Source organism: Sitophilus oryzae, unplaced genomic scaffold, assembly GCF_002938485.1.
Source record: "Sitophilus oryzae breed Bouriz unplaced genomic scaffold, Soryzae_2.0 scaffold_1745_pilon_pilon, whole genome shotgun sequence".
NCBI classification, from domain to species: Eukaryota; Metazoa; Arthropoda; class Insecta; order Coleoptera; family Curculionidae; genus Sitophilus; species Sitophilus oryzae.
The window spans coordinates 630,865-651,035 of NW_022146441.1; the positions used below are offsets into that span (position 1 = coordinate 630,865).

At 33.6% G+C, this 20,171-nt stretch overlaps 1 protein-coding gene across 1 annotated transcript; it reads right to left on the reverse strand.

Annotated features, from left to right (window-relative positions):
• Positions 1–2,841: 2,841 nt before the first annotated feature.
• Positions 2,842–19,554, reverse strand: LOC115881986 (metal transporter CNNM4). Its single transcript, XM_030899754.1, has 11 exons — positions 19,028–19,554; positions 15,714–15,987; positions 14,927–15,176; positions 14,617–14,864; positions 13,207–13,380; positions 6,569–6,750; positions 6,177–6,505; positions 5,950–6,084; positions 5,626–5,892; positions 4,249–4,475; positions 2,842–3,515 (listed from the first exon to the last, which is right to left on the reverse strand). Exons 1-11 carry the CDS (start codon positions 19,519–19,521, stop codon positions 3,252–3,254), a joined length of 2,844 nt encoding a protein of 947 aa, XP_030755614.1. The 5' UTR covers positions 19,522–19,554; the 3' UTR covers positions 2,842–3,251.
• Between the last annotated feature and the right edge of the window lie 617 nt (positions 19,555–20,171).

A 20,171-nucleotide genomic window follows, 5' to 3' on the forward strand; every position in this document is an offset into this window, starting at 1 on the left:
TAGTACGAAATCTACGGAGGAAAAAAGAATGGACACACCCTAACATAGAGGCATTTGTGCAGATTTTTTGCGTTAAAATAAATTTTGAGGTTATGTTTAATAAAATACCAAAACCGTATACATATAAAAGAATATACTGGCTTATAGGATCTAGATAGGATATATTTTTGGACGAAAAACTTAATAAATAAAATAACTTAAAAACGATTTATTTTAGGTATAGGAACATGTATAGTTAAAAAGTAACGAATTCACAAACCTTTCACTAGTGAAATAAAACAAGTGGGTTTCCATTTGAAAAAAATTATTTTCATTAAAAAGGCATTTTAAAAAAACATATCGTATTTATTGAATATTTTTGTTGTCATATTCATACACTTTTAATTTTTGTATAGTTCACCTGCGTCTGTTTGCGACGAACTTTATTTTATAAGACTTTTCAGATGGAGTAAAATTGATAAGCAACGCCGATCTGGTTAATACTTGGCTTGATCATAAGGACAAGAACTCAAAATTATTTGTATTTCAAAAAATGTATTCTTTATTAGATATTGATAAACTTTCCAGTCAAATGAGACACCACTTGTGCCTGAAAAAGCCTACTATGTTGGAGCGAAACGTCGCATAAAAAAGTTTCCATCTTTCAATTTATTATAAAACCTCATACCCGAGAAAAGGAAAAATAATATATGGATATGATCCGTAGTATCTAACTAGCGTGACGTCATAAATCTCGCTCCGAGGCTGTTCTATTAGAGACGGCATTGCGTCAGCATGGCCGCAAGTTGCTAACCTAATAAAATTAACACTAGAAAAGCCCGCGGGAACTGTCAAATTCAAAGTTATTCGTTTTACAGACTATACCTGTAATTTAGATACTATAAATTTGGAAGATTCTGTCAGAAGTGATTCTTCTGACTCAGAGTAGTTACGATCTATGCATTTTGTTGTCCTAAAGTAAATTTATAGTATCTTAAGATTTTTAATTATGTATAACATTAATGTTTCTTTTTCATTAAAGAAAAACAGTTTTATTGGTTTTATTAGTCTTATATTGTAGGAATCATGTTCTAATGTTATTTCAATTCTTTTTTATCACAAGGATTTATTTAATACTTACACCGTTTTCATACTATAAATTATTATTTCCTTAGATGGTTGTGAACACAGCTCCAACATTTTTATTATTTATAAGATTTTTTTTCATCATCATTTAGTACAATGAGAGTACTCGTCAATTGTCTCAAATAAACCTAGTTTGAATAAATTGCCTACAATAAAAGAGAAGTTTTGCATTTTTGTCCTCTAGAGCCATATGTTCGAATCGATAGATCTCGTTGTAAAACAGCCTGTTGTAAAAATCATACAATACCCGCAGTATATTCTTTTATACGTATATGACCAAAATATATCTGTATCAGACTAAGAAACACGGACATTTTCACTAACTACTAGAAAACAGAGACCAATAATATACTGGGTCGTTTGAACTACTCGTTTCACTAGCCCTGGCGTGTGTTAGTACTTTTTGGTTTAAGTACTTTTTAAATATTTTTAAGTGCCTTTTAAGTACAAATTCTTGTTTCTACAGTATGATGTAAATAATATTAATAGAAGTATTGGTCTCTGATGAGTTTAAGGGACTTAATATAGACGGAAGTATTGCTTTGACTTCACCTACTATACAGGAACCTCAAAAAAAGTAACGGTAAGAGTAGAGGGAATTGTTAAGTTTTCCTTGAATTTATGGGAACAAGATTCCCTCAACAATTACTCTTAAACGAAAGTAACTTTCGCACATATATGTTCCTCTTTGGAAAGGGTTATGAAAAGTACGTTTAACATTTTGGTAAACATTTAAAGTGCAACATATATAAACATATACACCTCAGTAATATCCTTCTTTTTAAAATCGTATCATTCTTCTCCGACATTTAAATCTTATATTAAAACATGAAGAAGGGCCAAAAGAAGTACATAGTTTTTTTTTTTAATATGGACTATTATGCCACAGAGCAATAAGTAAGAGATTGGGGATAATCCAGAGATATAGAGGCACGAAGAATGAGCTTGGTTCATATTATTCTGAATTCTACATGAAATGTAAATTCATTTTAGGGCATACAGTATGGATACAGTATACATACTGTTATATATATATAGAGGAATTTTTTTTATTACTGACATTTTCAGAAAAAAACATTCTTTATAAAAATTTTTGCTTGTTCTAAGGGTGTATTCCGTTTCTATCGGTTTCTTGAAAGTTTTCTTATTACGGAACACGGAAAAATTCGGTTGTAACTGTCAACAAACTAACCAGAGCGAGAAGGCTGGTTTTTCTGTTTTTGTTTGTCAATCAATGTCATTTATGTGAGAGAAATCAAGCAAATATTGGAAGTTTAAGTGAAATTCTCATTTAATTTCTAAAATTTGTAATAATATTTTGTATTTACATCCAAAAGCAATGGAGGTAGGCAGTAAAGGTAAATAAATTTCATTAACTAAATAGAATGACTTTTTAAGACCATTTAAACGTATCATGCAGCCATTGTTTCTTAAAGTCAGGAACATTTAAAGAAAACATGAAAAACCAAGACAACAAGTAATCGCGAATGTTTTGTAAGCTATAAAAAAAATAAATATTGATTAAGTTTGTTTATTTATTATTGATCTGTTTTAATATTGGACCTGCGAATCTTCACTTGAGCTCTCTAACGAGTTTAACAGTTTATTAATAAAGTACTTTTCAATATTAAACTCCATTGAAAAGAAGAAGCAAACGTAAAAGCAGAGAATAGGTACATTAAAAATGCATAAAAGATAAATTTTATAAAAGAGGTATTGAAACTTAGAAAACGTCAACATTTGACGTTTATAGTATTTTATCAAACCAAGGAACCGCTCTTTACCGTAGTTTACCGGTCTGGTTCGCCTGGTTTTGCAACGGAATACAGCCTAATAAAGATAACCCTCAGAAAACTTATATAATCACTATTACTTTCTGACCTCCCCCTGTAGACCACAGCGCGAACATGCCGACCGTCATGATTAGAATTTCTGCACACATTTATGCTCATTCTCCCTAGTTCTATATCTCTATGATTATTATTCACTAAGAAATATCATTAAAGTAGTAAAAAACTATTTTTTTTTACTTTGGGGGTACTTCTCTCGGCCCTTCTGTTCCCCGCATTCCCTCTTTAAGTACAACCGTCATGGTCCTGCTCCTGCGACAGGACCTGTTCGTTGTGTTATGACTTTTTTGGCAACAGCGACACCTCCTCACCTCTGTCCTGCAGCTGGTCGTCGTCCACCGGGCTGCTCTTCAGCGAGCCGTTGATGTCCCGCAGCACGTTCAAGCGATTGGGGGGACTGGCCGGGCCCCTCAGGGGGCTCTGCGCCTCGATCTGGTTGATCAGTTCCTGTTGGCTCTTGTTCTGCAGATTCCGAGACGATTTCCGTCTGGGTGTGATGCGGCCCGAACTGATTTCGTCGTCGTCGACGGCGTGCAACAGCTGGAAAGAACGGAGAGAACGTGTGGGTTAGTATGCAACCAGTAATACATTAAGAACCATTGAATAGGAGCGCCAATGACAAAGAATCCAAGGACAAATAACACCCGAGAGCAGTGCCGTGGCCTTTGGCCGTGGCACATATTTTTCTTAACCTAGCTGTTTGAAGCAATATTTATATTTTTTGATAATTGTTTTGACTACGCCTATGGTGTATCATATTAATTAATTACGAAAAAAAAACGTATTAAAATGTTAACAAAAGGTACAAAACTAGTATCGATGTATAGCACAAATCAAGTACATATAGATGTTAATTGAAATTGAAGAATAATTATCGAATTCAATAAGAAAACGCTAAAAAGTTGGAGTGGACTGTTTATTTACCTATGAAACGTAACTCCTGGCTCTTGAAATAATGACCTATGAAACGTAACCAACCTGACATATTAGGCTAGGTAGTTTCTTCTTGGGAAAAGCTTTCGAAACTCTCCAAGCTACTCAGGACCTGATTAAGAAAAAGGACGGGAAATTATTAGGAATAGTGACAGGATTTGACAGGGTTGATATCGCTGTTTTAAAGGAAAACATCTAATACAGACCAAAAGAGCACCCAGCAATATTTTTGATTGTTTTTTGTTAGTAGCAGTGTCGAAAAAACAAATTATTTCATCTACAGAATGTCGCCAAAAAAGTGTCGATATTTAAAAAATCGATACGTCTAAAACGTCCCTACCTTGTCAATTTCCTCGTCGAATTGTTCTTTGGTCTCGTTCTGGTCTCTCTTCGATTTCTCCATGAGCGTGGCCCGTTTCGCGGCCAGGTACAGGCTGCGTTTGATCTTCAAATATAGGACTTCGGTTGAGGCTCGCACAGTGTAGTCCGGTATGAACGTGTGGCGCAACATCGAATCGATGTTGAGCGATTCGAGACTGCCCATGCCGGAGGGCGCTGCGGGAGACTCTATCGCAAAAAAATGCACAAATGAACTACTGTATTGTTAAACATGGTAGTACAAACGAACTACTGTATAGTAAAGCATGTTGGTACACATAAAGTACTGCTTAGAGAACTATTTAAATCATGACGGTACAAATGAACTACTCAAATGTTAGTATGGATTATCAATGAACGACTATCCAACATTACTGTCCAAATGAACTACCGCATAAAATATCTAATGTATTGTCAAGTACGACTGTACAATTAACTTGCTATAATCAAGTATGACGGTACAAATTAACTACTGTTTGATTACTACACGGCGGCACACGACGGCGACGGTTCAAACGAAATACTGTATTATTTATTATTTATTAAATTATTGCGTTACAAAGGAACTGCAGTATTTTAAAGTATTTCGGGACCAATGAACTACTGTGTATTAAAATACGGCGGGACAAATAACTACTGTATATTAAAGTATTCCGGGACAAATGAACTACTGTGCAATACAGTATAACGGGATAAATGAACTACTGTATTTTATTATATTTCGGGACAAACGAACTACTGTGTATTAAAGTATAGCGTGATAAATTAACTACTGTATTTCAAAGTATTTCAGGACAACTGAACTACCGTGTATTACAGTATAGCGGGATAAATTAACTACTGTATTTTAAAGTATTCAGGACAAATTAACTACTGTGACCGATATATATCATAGCGAGATAAATTAACTTCTTATTTTAAAGGGTTCCGAGACAAATGAACTACTGTGTATTACAGTATAGCGGGATAAATTAACTATTGCATTTTAAAGCACTTCGGGACAAATGAACTACTGTGTATTAAAATATGGCGGGACAAATAAACTACTGTATATTAAAATATTCCGGGACAAATCGAACTACTGTATTTTAAAATATTTCGGGACAAACGAACTACTGTGTAATAAAGTATAGCGTAATAAATTAACTACTGTATTTCAAAGTATTTCAGGACAAATTAACTACCGTGTTTTACACTATAGCGGGATAAATTAACTTCTTATTTTAAAGTATTTCAAGACAAATGAACTATTGTGTATTAAAGTATGGCAGGCCAAATGAACTACTGTATATTATATTATTTCGGTACAAATGAACTACTATAATATATATCGACGTACCTATTCCCACCGTCTGTACCAGAGCCTGGGTACCGAAGTAAGTGAACGGTCCTCCTTCGAACACCAAGTTTTCCTTGCCGACGGTGACCTCGACGCGACCTTCCAGTATAATGACGAAGTAATCGACGGCCTTGCCCTGGCTGTAGATGACGTTGACGGGATCGCTTCTCCACTCCTTGTTCTTCCTGATGTGATACACGATGTCTTGTTTTAATAAACGCTTCAAGATGGTTTCGGAGATGACGTTTGATTGGAACGGTTCAACACCTATTGTTTAGATTTTGGTTATTTATATATTTTTTTAAATAGAAATCGAGTACTTACTGGTGCTGAGGTACTGGTAGGCAGCCAAGGTCAACTGGGGACTCATCCTAACCTTATTTTTATCGGTTTTGTCGGCGAAAACGGTGAAATCCTTGGTATCGGCGTTTTTTCTTCTTCTTTTAGTCCTGTTGTCCGCTGCAAAAATGAAATAATGTTATATGTTACAGGTTTTAATAGTTAATTTTTTACTAAATAATTTAAATTATTTAGTAAAAAAAAGTCCTTACTTATAACATCTGTCTCGTCAACAATCTCAGACTGAATCAACTCCTCAATAACATCCTCCAGAGTTATTATACCGATAGTTTCGTAGAAAGGATCGCCCTCACCCTCAGTGTTGACTCTGGAAACAAAAGCCATATGTCCCTTGTTACCCTCCTTGAAGATTTTGAACATAACGTCCAATGTAACATCCTCAAACACAAAGTTGCACGGGTTTTGGTAGAACTGACACAACGTTTTTAACGGTGTGTTATCGTCAGGATCGACAAACGCCAGATCTTTGATGTACAACATTGTTACAATGTTCTGTCTGTTTCCTTCGTAGACCGGGATCCTAAAATAAAAAAAATCGATATAAATACAGCCTAAAATTTTAATTTGGAAGTATAGTTCGAACCTAGAGTAACCGCTCTTCATTATTTCGGTGATGGTCTCGAAATCTAACACTGCTTCATAGTCCAACATGAAGACGTCCTCTATTTTGGTCATAACCTCAGCTACAGTCTTCCTACGTAGCTCTAAAGCTCCGCTGATGATGTTGACTTCGTCCTTGTCGAGATCATTATCGCCTGTTGTTACCTACAAAATAAATACGTTATAATTTATCGTTTAGGGAAATTCCTTAAACATTTTTATTCTTTTATCCAACGACTAAAGAATATAAAGACGTGTAACGTCCATATACGGGCTGCAGCAGAATTTGTGACATTAGACGCCATTCTTTGGCGTTGGCCATTAACCAGCTGATCACCAGCGACAATTTTAGCGATTTTTAACGCCACGGCACTGTTTGGTGACATGGTAACAATTTGCTCTCGGGTGTTATTTGTCCTTGGATTCTTTAGTCATTGCTTATATCAATGCTTGCACAAGTTGTACACAGTGTTGCCAGAAATTTTCGAAAGAATTTCTTCAACGGAGCCTTAAAAAACCTTCATATTCCTTCAACTTCACAAAAAAATGCAAAACTTGTAAAAAATCACGAAATTTCGTGTATTTTACCTATTTTATAATTAGGAGAAAATTTTTCAGAACTTATTTCTGGCAATTTTTGGACCCCGATGTGCTTAAATAAAATTTTTAGACGTGTTGAAAGATAAAAATGTATCTATCAGTTTTTTGTTAAATGTTAAAATCTTTCAAATTGCGGACTTTTTGACAGCAACTTTGCTTTAAACTGAGGCATCCTTAATTAAACACCGTTAAAGTGAAAAGAATACATGTAGGAAAAACAATAAATACTTCTACTACATATTAAGACGGTAAAAATAAACTACTGTATTTTAAAGTATTTCGGGACAAATGAACTACTGTGTATTAAGGTATAGCTGGATAAATTAACTACTGGATTTTAAAGTATTTCGGGACAAATGAACTACTGGATTTTAAAGTATTTCGGGACAAATGAACTACTGAATTTTAAGTATTTCGGGACAAATGAACTACTGTGTATTAAGGTATAGCTGGATAAATCAACTACTTCATTTTAAAGTATTTCGGGACAAATGAACTACTGGATTTTAAAGTATTTCGGGACAAATGAACTACTGAATTTTAAGTATTTCGGGACAAATGAACTACTGTGCATTAAGGTATAGTTGGATAAATTAACTACTGCATTTTAAAGTATTTCGGGACAAATGAACTACTGGATTTTAAAGCGTTTCGGGACAAATGAACTACTGTGCATTAAGGTATAGCTGGATAAATTAACTGCATTTTAAAGTATTTCGGGACAAATGAACTACTGGATTTTAAAGTATTTCGGGACAAATGAACTACTGTGTATTAAGGCATAGCTGGATAAATTAACTACTGGATTTTAAAGTATTTCGGGACAAATGAACTACTGGATTTTAAAGGATTTCGGGACAAATGAACTACTGGATTTTAAAGGATTTCGGGACAAATGAACTACTGGATTTTAATTATTTCGGGACAAATGAACTACTGTGTATTAAGGTATAGCTGGATAAATTAACTACTGCATTTTAAAGTATTTCGGGACAAATGAACTACTGTGTATTAAAGTATAGCGGGATAAATTAAATATTGTATTTTAAAGTATTTCGGGACAAATAAACTACTCTATGGTTAAACAAGACAGTTCAAATGAACTTTTAACAGTTTTTATTGTGCAAAACTGCAAGAAACCTGCATATTGTCTTTTTTTTGGATAAAAATACTTCAGCCCTTCAATCGATGAAATTTGACTGTAAAATCCTCCATATTGAAGGAAACCGTTCAATTCTGGCAACACTGACAGGCGTAGGCAAAACTTTATCGTCTATATCCCACTTTAGAAAGCTCTTGTATATCTGGTTGAATTATATATTTTTCTTGATACAAATGTGTATATTTAGTTGCCTAACTGACGGGAAAATTAAAAAAAAAATAAAAAAATGCATTTAGGACATATTTAGGATGATGTGAAGAAAGAAATAACAATCTGATGTCTGAAAATCGGATTTATTTACAAATTTCAGTTCACACTTGATTTATCTCGTGTTTTTTGCGACCGTTTGTAGAATAACAGGGTTGTGAAACTCGAGAGGTACGTTATTATCGATAAAATACCGGATTTTTCTGGTTTCGAGAAGGGCACAGTAATCACATTTTTCGAACGATATTATGTTATGTTATGCCAGTCTCATAGAAATAAAAATAATGAGTCATTAGAACGTCTATTTTGCAACAGGAAACCATTGAAATTGTGCATAAACAACAACAGAACTGTAAATACGCGACAAAGTAATAAATTATACAGCGGTCGTTAAAAAAATAATTTACAATTTAAAAAATAATCAGAAGAAGATTGGTTTAAGAATATGAAAATGAAATTTTAACGGTTCTATGTGCATTTTGTAATGGTTCAAATCATTTCGATATAACAGACCAAACCCTTTTTTACCGGGAAATGAAAGTGCCGGTGATTGGATACATAATGGAAAACTTTCTTATGAAACCGCAGAACGCTTGTTATTGTTATTATAAACAATCGCTATGAAAATACGGCTTTGGAATAATATTTACAAGATTTTTTAACGAATCCGAGATACTGACAGGATACAGGATATTGAAGAAAATCTCGATAAAAAAGAAAAGAAAATTGTGTTTTAATGTGGTTTGGAATCAGAAAATTTAGCCAAAAACAAAATTATGGTTTATATTTGAAGAAGAAATTTAATAATAAATCCTTTCCGTTTAAAAATATACAATTTTAGTTTGAAAATATGTTTGAATCACTCTCTATATACACAAATATATTTTTAAAATGCGCACTAGAGGTGTCGGTTGTATATTTATTATATAAAAAAGACTTACATAGAGCTTTTTGCAAAGCTAGGTCTTGTGCCACCCTGTATATCAAAAGGGTTGAACTAATTCTCATAAAAGGTCAAAGTAGGCGTGAATTTGATGATATAAAAGGGTGTGTGTATGCGAATGGATATCTCCTTTCATTTATATTGTCATAATCGCTATAACATTATATCTGAATACATATTTTTCAGCTTTCTGAACTATGTCACTTTTTTTTTCTATTATACAGGGTGAGTGTTTAATAAGTGCAAATATTTTCAGGACTGGTAGATCTCGGTAAAAGAAACATATTTTCTCTTTACCGTTTTTCAAATATGTCCAAAATAACCGAGTTATTCAAGTTTGAAAATTTTAAAAAAAATAATTTACTTTTAAAAAAATTTGAGAGCCACCGGACTTTTCTTGTCTATGGTAAAATTTGCGGTTGACAGGCAGTTCTAAAAAGTTTTATAATGAGAAGAAAATGCACGATTTTTAAACATCGTTTTTTTGCGAAAAAAAAATCATAGACGTATTCCTGGGGTCAAAATATACCACCCCTACAAATATTTGTACTTATTTAAAAGAGTCACACAAGACGACACATGACAGTGACAGGTGTTTCTGTCATTTTAGTTCAGAGATAAATTTAATTTTCTGTCATTTTTTGATTCTATCCCCTGGAAATGATGAAATCTTCCCTGACCTGGTTGTTTTAAAAAATAAAAATTTTAATGATTCTTTACCGATCCGATATAAAAAATAACATGCGTTGTTTATGAAAATACTCTATATTTTCTATTGAAATCGATAATATAAATTTAAAAATTTATTTTGCATTTGATTACTACAAATTGGCTTGAACTAATTTTTCTCTGTAATTCTTTGACAGGTACTTGACCCACAACGGCAAAAACGATAAAAAGATAATTAAATATTAAGTTTCATAAGTACTAAGATCACTTGTTAATTTTCTTGCTTTCACTTGGATCTGATAAGGCAATATTTTATACAAACCTAAGACTCTTTATAGGTTCTTTAGTATTGGAAGAGGTGGAATCCATATTTTGGGCCATATTTATTTAATTAAAACTAATCCCAGCTACTTAAATATCAAATTACCTAATAAAACTAAAGCAATCATTCAAAACAATTCAAACATAACCAAAAATAAAAGATCTCGCCGGCCGGCTCCGGTTGTCAAATACCCGCACATGCCCATTTAAGCAATTTTTAAACGTTATTTAGAAATAACGCTTGGTGTAACTGATCCGCAAATTACGTCAGGCGGTAACGTTATTAGCGGGTGTTGCGTTAAAAATTGACTCGCGCATATCGTAACCATAAGGTACGCGTAAATACTGGATGACGCTATTCGGTTTTCCGATATCTCTCTAATAACTGTGCCGGTCAGGCGCTGTGCACAATTTTAGAGGCCATAAGTGGGCGTGCTGTGCGCAAACTAGTCACCTAACTAGTGCCCGATTCCGAAAATTGGAACCACGAAAAACAATAAAAAAAAAACAAAGATTATAATCTGTATAATCTGTGGTAATAGGCTCTTAAATAATGACTTCAAAATACCCTGCAATAATTATTAAGATTTATTTTTTCAATTTGATTGAAAATATTCAAGAAAACTGTAAAACACCCGCTACACTGGTATTATTATTATTTGCTAAAAGGGCTTTTTAAAAGAAATAAAGGATTATGATAGAAAAAAAACTAAGATTATAGGTATTTAATTACACCTAATAAATCTTTGAACTAGAATAAACGTTTTAATCTGTTTACGTTTTTAGATAAACCAATTATCGATAAGAGAACGAGAAATAAAAATCAGGAAAAATAAAAAATTACGATATATTTGGAAAAAAAAAATTAAAAGATAAATGCAAAATTTCTGAAATATTTTCACGTTCACACTAAATTCTAGGCCATATTTCACTAAGAATACTATCGGAAGAACGAATAAAAATAAATTCTGAACATATTTTCGTCTAGTAGACGAGCGGGACAGAGATAGCGACAACTTAGTTCGGCTTTAAGGTTTTTCTATTTATAATCCGCGGAAAATACCGGTTTCAACCTAATTTTTCCGATAAGACAAAGCCTTTCCCATAGATTTCCTTAGTGAAAATCACTTATATCGTAAAACAATGTCTTTCAGTTTCATCTGGACTGGTATTCAGGTGAACGGTTTTCGTGAGATTCACGAATATCCAGAAAAAAATAGGTTAAAATGGTTAGCAGCTTGCCAGAAAATTATATTTGATTGCGTCTGCTATTTTGTCTGGCTTAGTTTAGTATGCGTCACATATATGTATAGGGTGTACATGGATCTGCTTGAAAAAATAAATTTTCATTTCAAAATTTAAAAAAAATATAAAATTCCGTATTGTAACGGAATTTTAAATTATGTATTTATTTTCGAGAAATTTAGTCCAAACATAAGGAATATTTTGGTGATATTTTACCATCAAAATCTTAAAAATAAAAAGTTGTGTAAAAATGTGCTACAATACCGATATAGTATAATCCTTTATCTTTAATTTCCTTCTTCATTTGTGTAAAAATACCTAGGCAGTTTTACATAAAACGTTAAATCTATTAAAAATATTTCTGTGAAGTAACATGATGAATATACTTGTTCTGGCAGCATACAAGAAGAATCCACACGACTGTATACTAGACAGCGAAAAATTAGTACTAATTATCGTCATTTTACCTTATTATAGACTTCATTAGCAACCCACTCAGTTAACAACTCTGTCGGTCCAAACAATAAGAAACGCGTGACACTCGTACTTGCACCACTGTATAATTTTTGATTTAATAAGAAATAATTTCAAAATTACAAAAAGTGTTAGTAGAAAAAATAATGCACAGAAATATTACCTTATAAAACTTTTAGTTGGTAGGTATATGACATAAATTAGGATTGATTGACGTATTCAATTATTTTTGGTCACTTTCTGTTTCACCGGAAATGACTACGACTTTTGATTTTTAAACGACACCCTCGGTATATTTTCACTTTATTCGATAGAAAATGACACTCTGAATAGAATGACATATCATATGTTATATATTAACGTACTAAATCTTGTTTTTTTACCTGAAAAAGTAAACTTTTAGGGTTGAGCCAGGTTTTTAGACACACCCGGTATATATTACTGGATAAATAATATCTTATATTGGCCATTCGTCCTTTTTTCTTTTTTTAATATCCCTGTATACTTTAATTAATTCCAGATACTATTTTTTCCAGATTTATATTCGAAAAGCGGTATTTTATTTTAAATATTATATCAGAAAACAAATTTTGGGAAGGTTTCCAAGACTATTTCCTTCTAATTCAATACACTTCTTGTATTGAATTTATTTTTTTAATAGATTTTTTTTCGTACATCTATGTAAATACGGACATGTAAATTTTGACGTAAACGACTTTATCTATAGTGCTTTCAAAGTAAGAATAACGTCAATTAGGACACTTAAAAATAAGTACTCAACAATAAAACTGTATCAGTTCTTTTCGTACAATCGAGTACTTATGAAAGCACGTGTGTATGAAGTCATGTGATTGAAGATTTAATTGTTAAATAACAAATGGTATATACAGGGTGTCCCAGAAATAAGTAAGTTTTTTTTGGCGAAAAAAAAATGTTTGAAATATATTTTTGCACCAAAGTACTTCAGTAATGGAATTAAATCAACAAAAAATACACTTACCCTAACAAGTTCTTTCAGACGTTCCCTAGTGTAAACGTTGCCGATTTCTTCGCCCAAAACCCAGTCCAACAGCTTGGCGGTGGTGTAACTCAGCGGAAACGTTAACAGCATGACAGTTTTGGTGATGTATATGGTTTTGGCACCGACGGCCAACCCGTGACGCGAACACACCGCCTAGAAACAGAAATATCGATATTCATTAAAACTATCGATATTTTAATGTATCGATACATTTTACACAACCCTAGTTAAAATTAAAAAACATCGATATTTTTACATATCGTTATATTTACACATACCGCTTGGAAATAGAAATATCGATATTCAATAAAACTATCGATATTTTAATGTATCGACACATTTTACCTATCCCTAGTTGAGATTAAAAAACACCGACATTTTTATATATCGACATTTTTACACATACCGCCTAAAAATACAAATATCGATATCCAATAAAACTATCGATATTTTAATGTATCGATAGATTTTAACCATCCCTAGTTGAAATTAAAGCACACCGATATATTTACATATCTTTATATTTACACATCCCGCCTAAAAATAGAAATATCAATATTCAATAAAACTATCGATATTTTAATGTATCGACACATTTTATCCAACTCTAGTTGAAATTAAAACAAATTGATATTTTAACATATCGATATTTTTACACATCCCGCCTAAAAATAGAAATATCGATATTCAATAAAACTATCGATACATTTTACCCAAACCTAGTTGTCATTAAAACATCGATATTTTTACGTATCGATATATTTTCTCATCCCGCCTAAAAATAGAGATATCGATATATTTACCCAACCCTAGTTGAAATTAAAACACATCGATATTTTTACATATCGATATATTTACACATTCCGCCTAAAAATAGAAATATCGATATTCAATAAAACTATCGATATTTTAAAGTATCGACACATTATACCCATCCCTAGTTGAAATTAAAAAAACACCGAAATTTTTATATATCGACATTTTTACACATCCCGCCTAAAAATAGAAATATCGATATTCAATAAAACTATCGATACATTTTACCCAACCCTAGTTGTCATTAAAACATCGATATTTTTACGTATCGATATATTTTCACATCCCGCCTAGAAATAGAAATATCGATATGTTTTACCCAACCCTAGTTAAAATTAAAACACATCGATATGTTTACATATCGATAAATTTACACGTTCCGCCTAAAAATAGAATTATCGATATTCAATAAAACTATCGATATTTTAATGTATCGAGACATTATACCCATCCCTAGTTGAAATTAAAAAACATCGACATTTTTGTACATCGATATATTTTATACATCCCTATTTAGCGATAGGAATGGGTTATTTGAAACGAAACGGTATCGATATATTTACACATCCCTACCTGGGGAAAGATTTCGCCAAACAGGACGATGGCCAGAGTGGAGAAAATGACGGCTATCAGACCCGAGGTCAAGCCGTCCAATATGATGGTGAAAATAGAGTTGACCAGCACGTTGCCCAGCAGGATCGAACACAAAAGGTAGTTGCCGTGGTCTCGCACTGGCTGAATTACTCTGGCGTATTTACGCTCTCTGTTTGTACCGGTATTGCAGAGAATCTTCAATTCCGTTTTGTCCAGGGACATCAGACCTGAAAAAATCAAACATACACGATCTATGCTGTTCTTGAATCGAAAAAAACATCGTCCTTACCCAGATTTAGACCCGAAAACAACGAAGAAAACGATATACAGACTAAGATGACCACTATGGATGCCCATAACGGCATCATATTCTCGTAGGTCTTGATCTGTACCCATGGTTCCGATCCTTGGTGTACGAAAGGGTTGATTGAATTAGGGGGGCCGCTCTTAACACACACATAAAACGTCTCTGCATTGTGTAGGGGTGGCAGACTCAGTTTTATAACACCGCTGGTTGGAGTTAAAGAGTCGTTTTCGATCTGTAAAGCGGAATTATAAAAAAAAACATACAACTTGCCGTCCGACAAAATTTTTCGTCTATGACCCGTTTTACACGAAAAATACACGGTAAAAAAGCAAGAAAACACAACAGAAAGTAAAATTATCTGGTTAAATTAAATAACAATACTCAAAAAATAATATACAGGATGTCCCATTAAAAAAACAACAGTTTGTGTCATATTAAATGACAGCTCTTAGCGAAAAACTAGTTACGCCACTGTACGATTTAGCGACCAGCAACCTATATAGGTTTAAAGGATAACATAAAAAAAAGGAGAAAAAAAGTAAATTTCAATTTCGACGTGTATTTCAGGAAATAAGAGGGCTAGGACAAATCTATGTGTAGCAAGTGTAGTTTCATAAAAAAGTAGCATAGTGATGTGAAAACCGCATCTTTGTATCTGGGACACCCTGTACAATATGATCGGAGAAAAAACGGCGTCGGCGATGGCTGTGAAAGGCACTTTTTCACGGTATAATTTGACTAGACTATTAGTCGTTTGGTAAAAACTTACGGCAAAGCCCTTGATAACCGGCAGGAAGCAAGGGTCTCCGTAATTTCCGCTTTCTGATGTAAATGTCACCGTCATGTCGTAGACTAGACCATCACCAAACAGGCGGAAAGTACTGGGCGAGTCTGCCAGAACTATTGGAACTCCTGACTCGTCGAATTCCGATTCTTTTTCGGTAGCTTCGAGACGCAAACCTCTGATCCTAATGGAGGTGGGCAAGGACCCGTTGCCTTCCCGCCTGTTTCTACCCTCCATGAATCTAGAAGCTGGAGATTTCCTAGAAGAAAAAAAAACAGTATATTGTGTTTTATAGAGTATTTCAATCTCATTATTGAAAGTCGTATGTTTTCAATCATTTCTGTACGAACTATAGGTATTTTCAGTGTCATAAATCATTTTGATATAAATATGCCATTTAATTGATATCTACTATAAAAAAAACTTCTTATAATAATTAGTAATAGTAGAGTTTATATCCAGGAATGAATAGAATTTTTTAAAAATGAAAATTTAAAAAAATAGACCTATTTTTAGCAGTTTTTTCTTAACCTACATATTCAGTTGTGAAAATTGAGTAAAATATCTAAAATTACGTTATTCTAAACTGATCTGTGGGCGTTAAACGACAAAATACTTCCCGTTTAATATTATTATCTGCAGAAAAAGTACATTTAATAAAAGAGCTTATTCTGTAAGGCCTTATTTATTATAGAAAAACAATGTACTAATAAACATCTGATTGCATCTTGCGATCGAAATAAAACCTCTGTCAGAGTAGCCACTGAAATGAGAATCAATGATCATTCGATAATATAAGACATACTATTCGTAGCCAAATTATTAAATTTTTGAAAATTGTGAGTGATGGGATCGATAGTTACAATTTAAAATTATTTGCCGTACATTGAGACAGTCTGTACCTTGAAATTATTTTAAATTGTAGCATTAGTAGTCCTCCAACGATCCCATTACTCACAATTTCTAAAAATCTAGTCGTTTGGCTACAATAATACTCCGTGTCAAATAGCGTGAACAACCCTGTATATAAATATAATTTATGAAATTTAAACAATAAATAGTACAGTCGATGTTAACAAGTTATTGCAAAAAAAATGTGTGGCTGTATTCTGTTTGATTAACAGTTAACACCAACAGAGGCATAGCAATGATCTAAGACATCTGCAAAGATATTGAGAGATTTTTCTATTAGATTATTATTCCAGAAAACCAATCAATACCTAATACAAACTGAAAGCCAATCTATATCAAAACATATATAATTCAGAAAAATTTCTACTTAATATTTAACTATACCTACATTTCCTATTTTTCCAGGTTAAATAAAAAATATGAAATGGGCTATTGACACCTTTCAGCCTTATAAAACAGCAGGAATAGATGGGATTTTTCCTGCCCTTCTAAAGAAGGGTCAGGAAATAGCTACACTCCATCTATTAAACATTACAAGAAGCAGCTTAGCGATGGGATATATACCAACCATCTGGAGAAGAGCGAAAGTCATCTTCATACCCAAAATAGGCAAAACTGAGTGGGCTAACCCCAAATCATTTAGGCCTATTAGTCTCACATCGTTCATATTAAAAACGATGGAGAAAGTAGTAGACAACCATATTAGAGTAAATCATCTACAGGTTAAACCACTGCACGATATTGTCAGCATGCATATAGAGCGGGCAGATCCACAGAAACTGCTCTGTACCAGTTAACTGAGCTAATACAGGCAAGCCTGGATAGCAAAGAAACAGCACTTTGTGCCTTCTTGGACATTGCAGGAGCGTTTGACAATATACCTCACAAGGTGGTCAAGCGATCTCTTGAAACAAGAGGGGTGAACAGTACGATAATTCGCTGGTTTTGGGAACTGCTTTCAACACGAACAGCAGAGGCTGAGATAGGTACCAACACTGTAGTTGTTAAAACAACGCAAGGAACTCCACAAGGTGGAGTGACCTCCCCCCTACTGTGGAGCTTGGTAGTGGATGGTGAGTGGATGAACTACTGGAAGAACTAACTCTAGCGGGAATACACTGCATAGGGTATGCAGATGACATAGTCATCATTGCACAGGGGAAACATGAAGGCACCCTGTGTGATATTATCCAAAGAGGACTCCGCATCGCTGAGAGATGGTGCAGGACTGTCGGGCTGAGTATTAACTCAGATAAAACCGCAGGAGTGCCATTCACCAGAAAGCGAAGTGTGAAAAACTTGAAAAGAATCCATCTAGATGGAAAGCAAATACTGCCATCACAGGAAGTGAAATATCTGGGAATAACCCTGGATAGTAAACTTCTCTGGAACAGGCATATTAAGAACATTACCAGCAAAGCCACAAAGGCTCTCATGATGTGCAGAAGACTGGCGGGAAATAGGTGGGGCTGCGCCCCTAACATTTTGCGCTGGATGTATACCATGATAGTAAGACCCATGATTACTTATGGCGCAGAGAAAAGTTATTACTCTTCAAATCTGTTAAAAAACATGTAAGTGGCGCCTCCTACAAGTAGGAGTCATATTGACATCGAAATCAAATTTCTCATGTCAAAAAACACCCAGCCACTCATTTTTATCCAAATATCAACTATAGTTCAAAAATTATTTGGAAAATATTGAAATAAAAATGAAATTTTCACACCCTGTATGCATTTGCAGGACATACATTTATATCTATAAACTATTTTACTGATTTTTATCTGCAAAATATGCTGCCTAGTTTCCCGAATACAATTCAGACGACCCTGTATAATAAAAATATAAAACGTGAACTTTTTAAGAATCTCTCAAGAACTTTTGACTGATATTTGTATCTATAAAATCAATCACAAGAGGAATTTCCTTTGTACGTGACATTCTGGAGTTTATGAATTTCACGATCTTTTCTCTTTTAAGCGGAGGAAAAACAATGCACTAGGTCCTTTCTATTCTCTCAAATATTCCGGCTATCGTTACACAAATTCTAGGTAACCGGATATCCAGATCAAACCAGATAAAATGAGTATTATCGCTGTGTATTAAAGGGAACTTAGAGATCCATTAACATGAATCTTATTGGAAAACTATCAAACATTTGTATTGAATTTAATTGCGGGTTAATTGGTAGGTCCGAGAGGCAATCTTTTATTGATTTAAAACTAACGCGTGGCATCGCTTACTTCAGTTATTTTTATGTAAATGATTCCCGAGCACGCTAATAGATATTCCGGTCTGCCACTTTAGCGATTTGCAAGGCTAAACAGTTATATCGAGAATAAGTATTTTATTTACAAAGCTGACAGCCTCTTATAAACACTACTTACATTTTTTGGGCACTCTCTTCCCCAATCTGTACACTGATATCGGGTCCCTGATGGAACCACTGTAACACCTCACTGTTAAAAATGCTCGGCTTTATCATATTGCCATGTTGTTGTTCTTTGGTGCGATGGGGTAAACAAAAATACAACCTTCCCACCACGTCCTGCGGAAGGGTCAAGTTAAACTGTCCCCATTTCTGGTCCGTACTGATCTCACTGACGTTGTACTTGAAATTCGCGTCTTTGCACCCCGCGTTCCTTTGCGACATGATTTGCGTAACTTTAACCCGCATTTTGGGGTAGATATTCTTGCCGCGGACCTCCAAAACGACGTTGGTTTGGGGCACATCGTCCACGGTCGCGTTCGAGATCGATTTCTGTTCCAAATGGTAGAATTCCGGGTCGGAATTCTCTTCAGCCGTTGCACGGACGCTGATAACTAAAAATATCAAGAGGCAGGATACATTTTTCATGCGGCGAGTTAACGCTATCGCCATGTTATTCGAAAATGTACTAAATTGAAAACAAAGTTTTTGTTCCTTTTATAACCTCTCATGACAGATAACGGAGACGTCAAAATTGACGCACGCCAATCGATCGTTTTGTTGCATCCGCAACCGTAGGCAACCAGTAAAACACTATTTCCTTAAATTTATTTTAATTTTTTTAATTTTAATAATTTAATAATGCTTATTATGTCATAGATAGTACATTTAATGAAATAATTAATATAAAAATCACATATTAAATTGCAAATTGTTTGAGTAGTTTATATAACTAGAAATTACACAGAAATCACGTTAATAACGTTTTCCTAATTGAAAATTATTGATAATTTTAGTGACTCAAATTTGATGCAATTAGTCAATTAGTCATGTTCCCCAAGAAATTTCATTAAATAACACTTCTTGATTTAATTTCTTTCGGTAACCTTTGCACAGTTGCCACATAGTTTCATTCTTCAAGTACCTCAATAATTAACATATCTTTTAAACCCTTCAATTGAATTATATAACAAAGAAATAGAATTAAGAGTTATAAATGTTTAAAATAAACTTCGTAATTATGTAATTTTAAGACGGAAATGCTTGTTTTAAAAAATCGTAAAATTAAGTATTTAATTTTTATGATATATCGAAAGTTATGG

What these genes read in the sequence shown, in the direction of transcription:
- LOC115881986 (XM_030899754.1), bottom strand. Translation starts at nt 19,521, where the DNA reads ATGGCGATAGCGTTAACTCGCCGCATGAAAAATGTATCCTGCCTCTTG. An exon ending in CGGTTATCAAGGGCTTTGCC is followed by an intron (nt 15,177 to 15,713) that starts GTAAGTTTTTAC and finishes TCCGCTTTACAG; the next exon opens with ATCGAAAACGACTCTTTAAC. An exon ending in GGTACAGACGGTGGGAATAG is followed by an intron (nt 4,476 to 5,625) that starts GTACGTCGATAT and finishes TTTTTGCGATAG; the next exon opens with AGTCTCCCGCAGCGCCCTCC.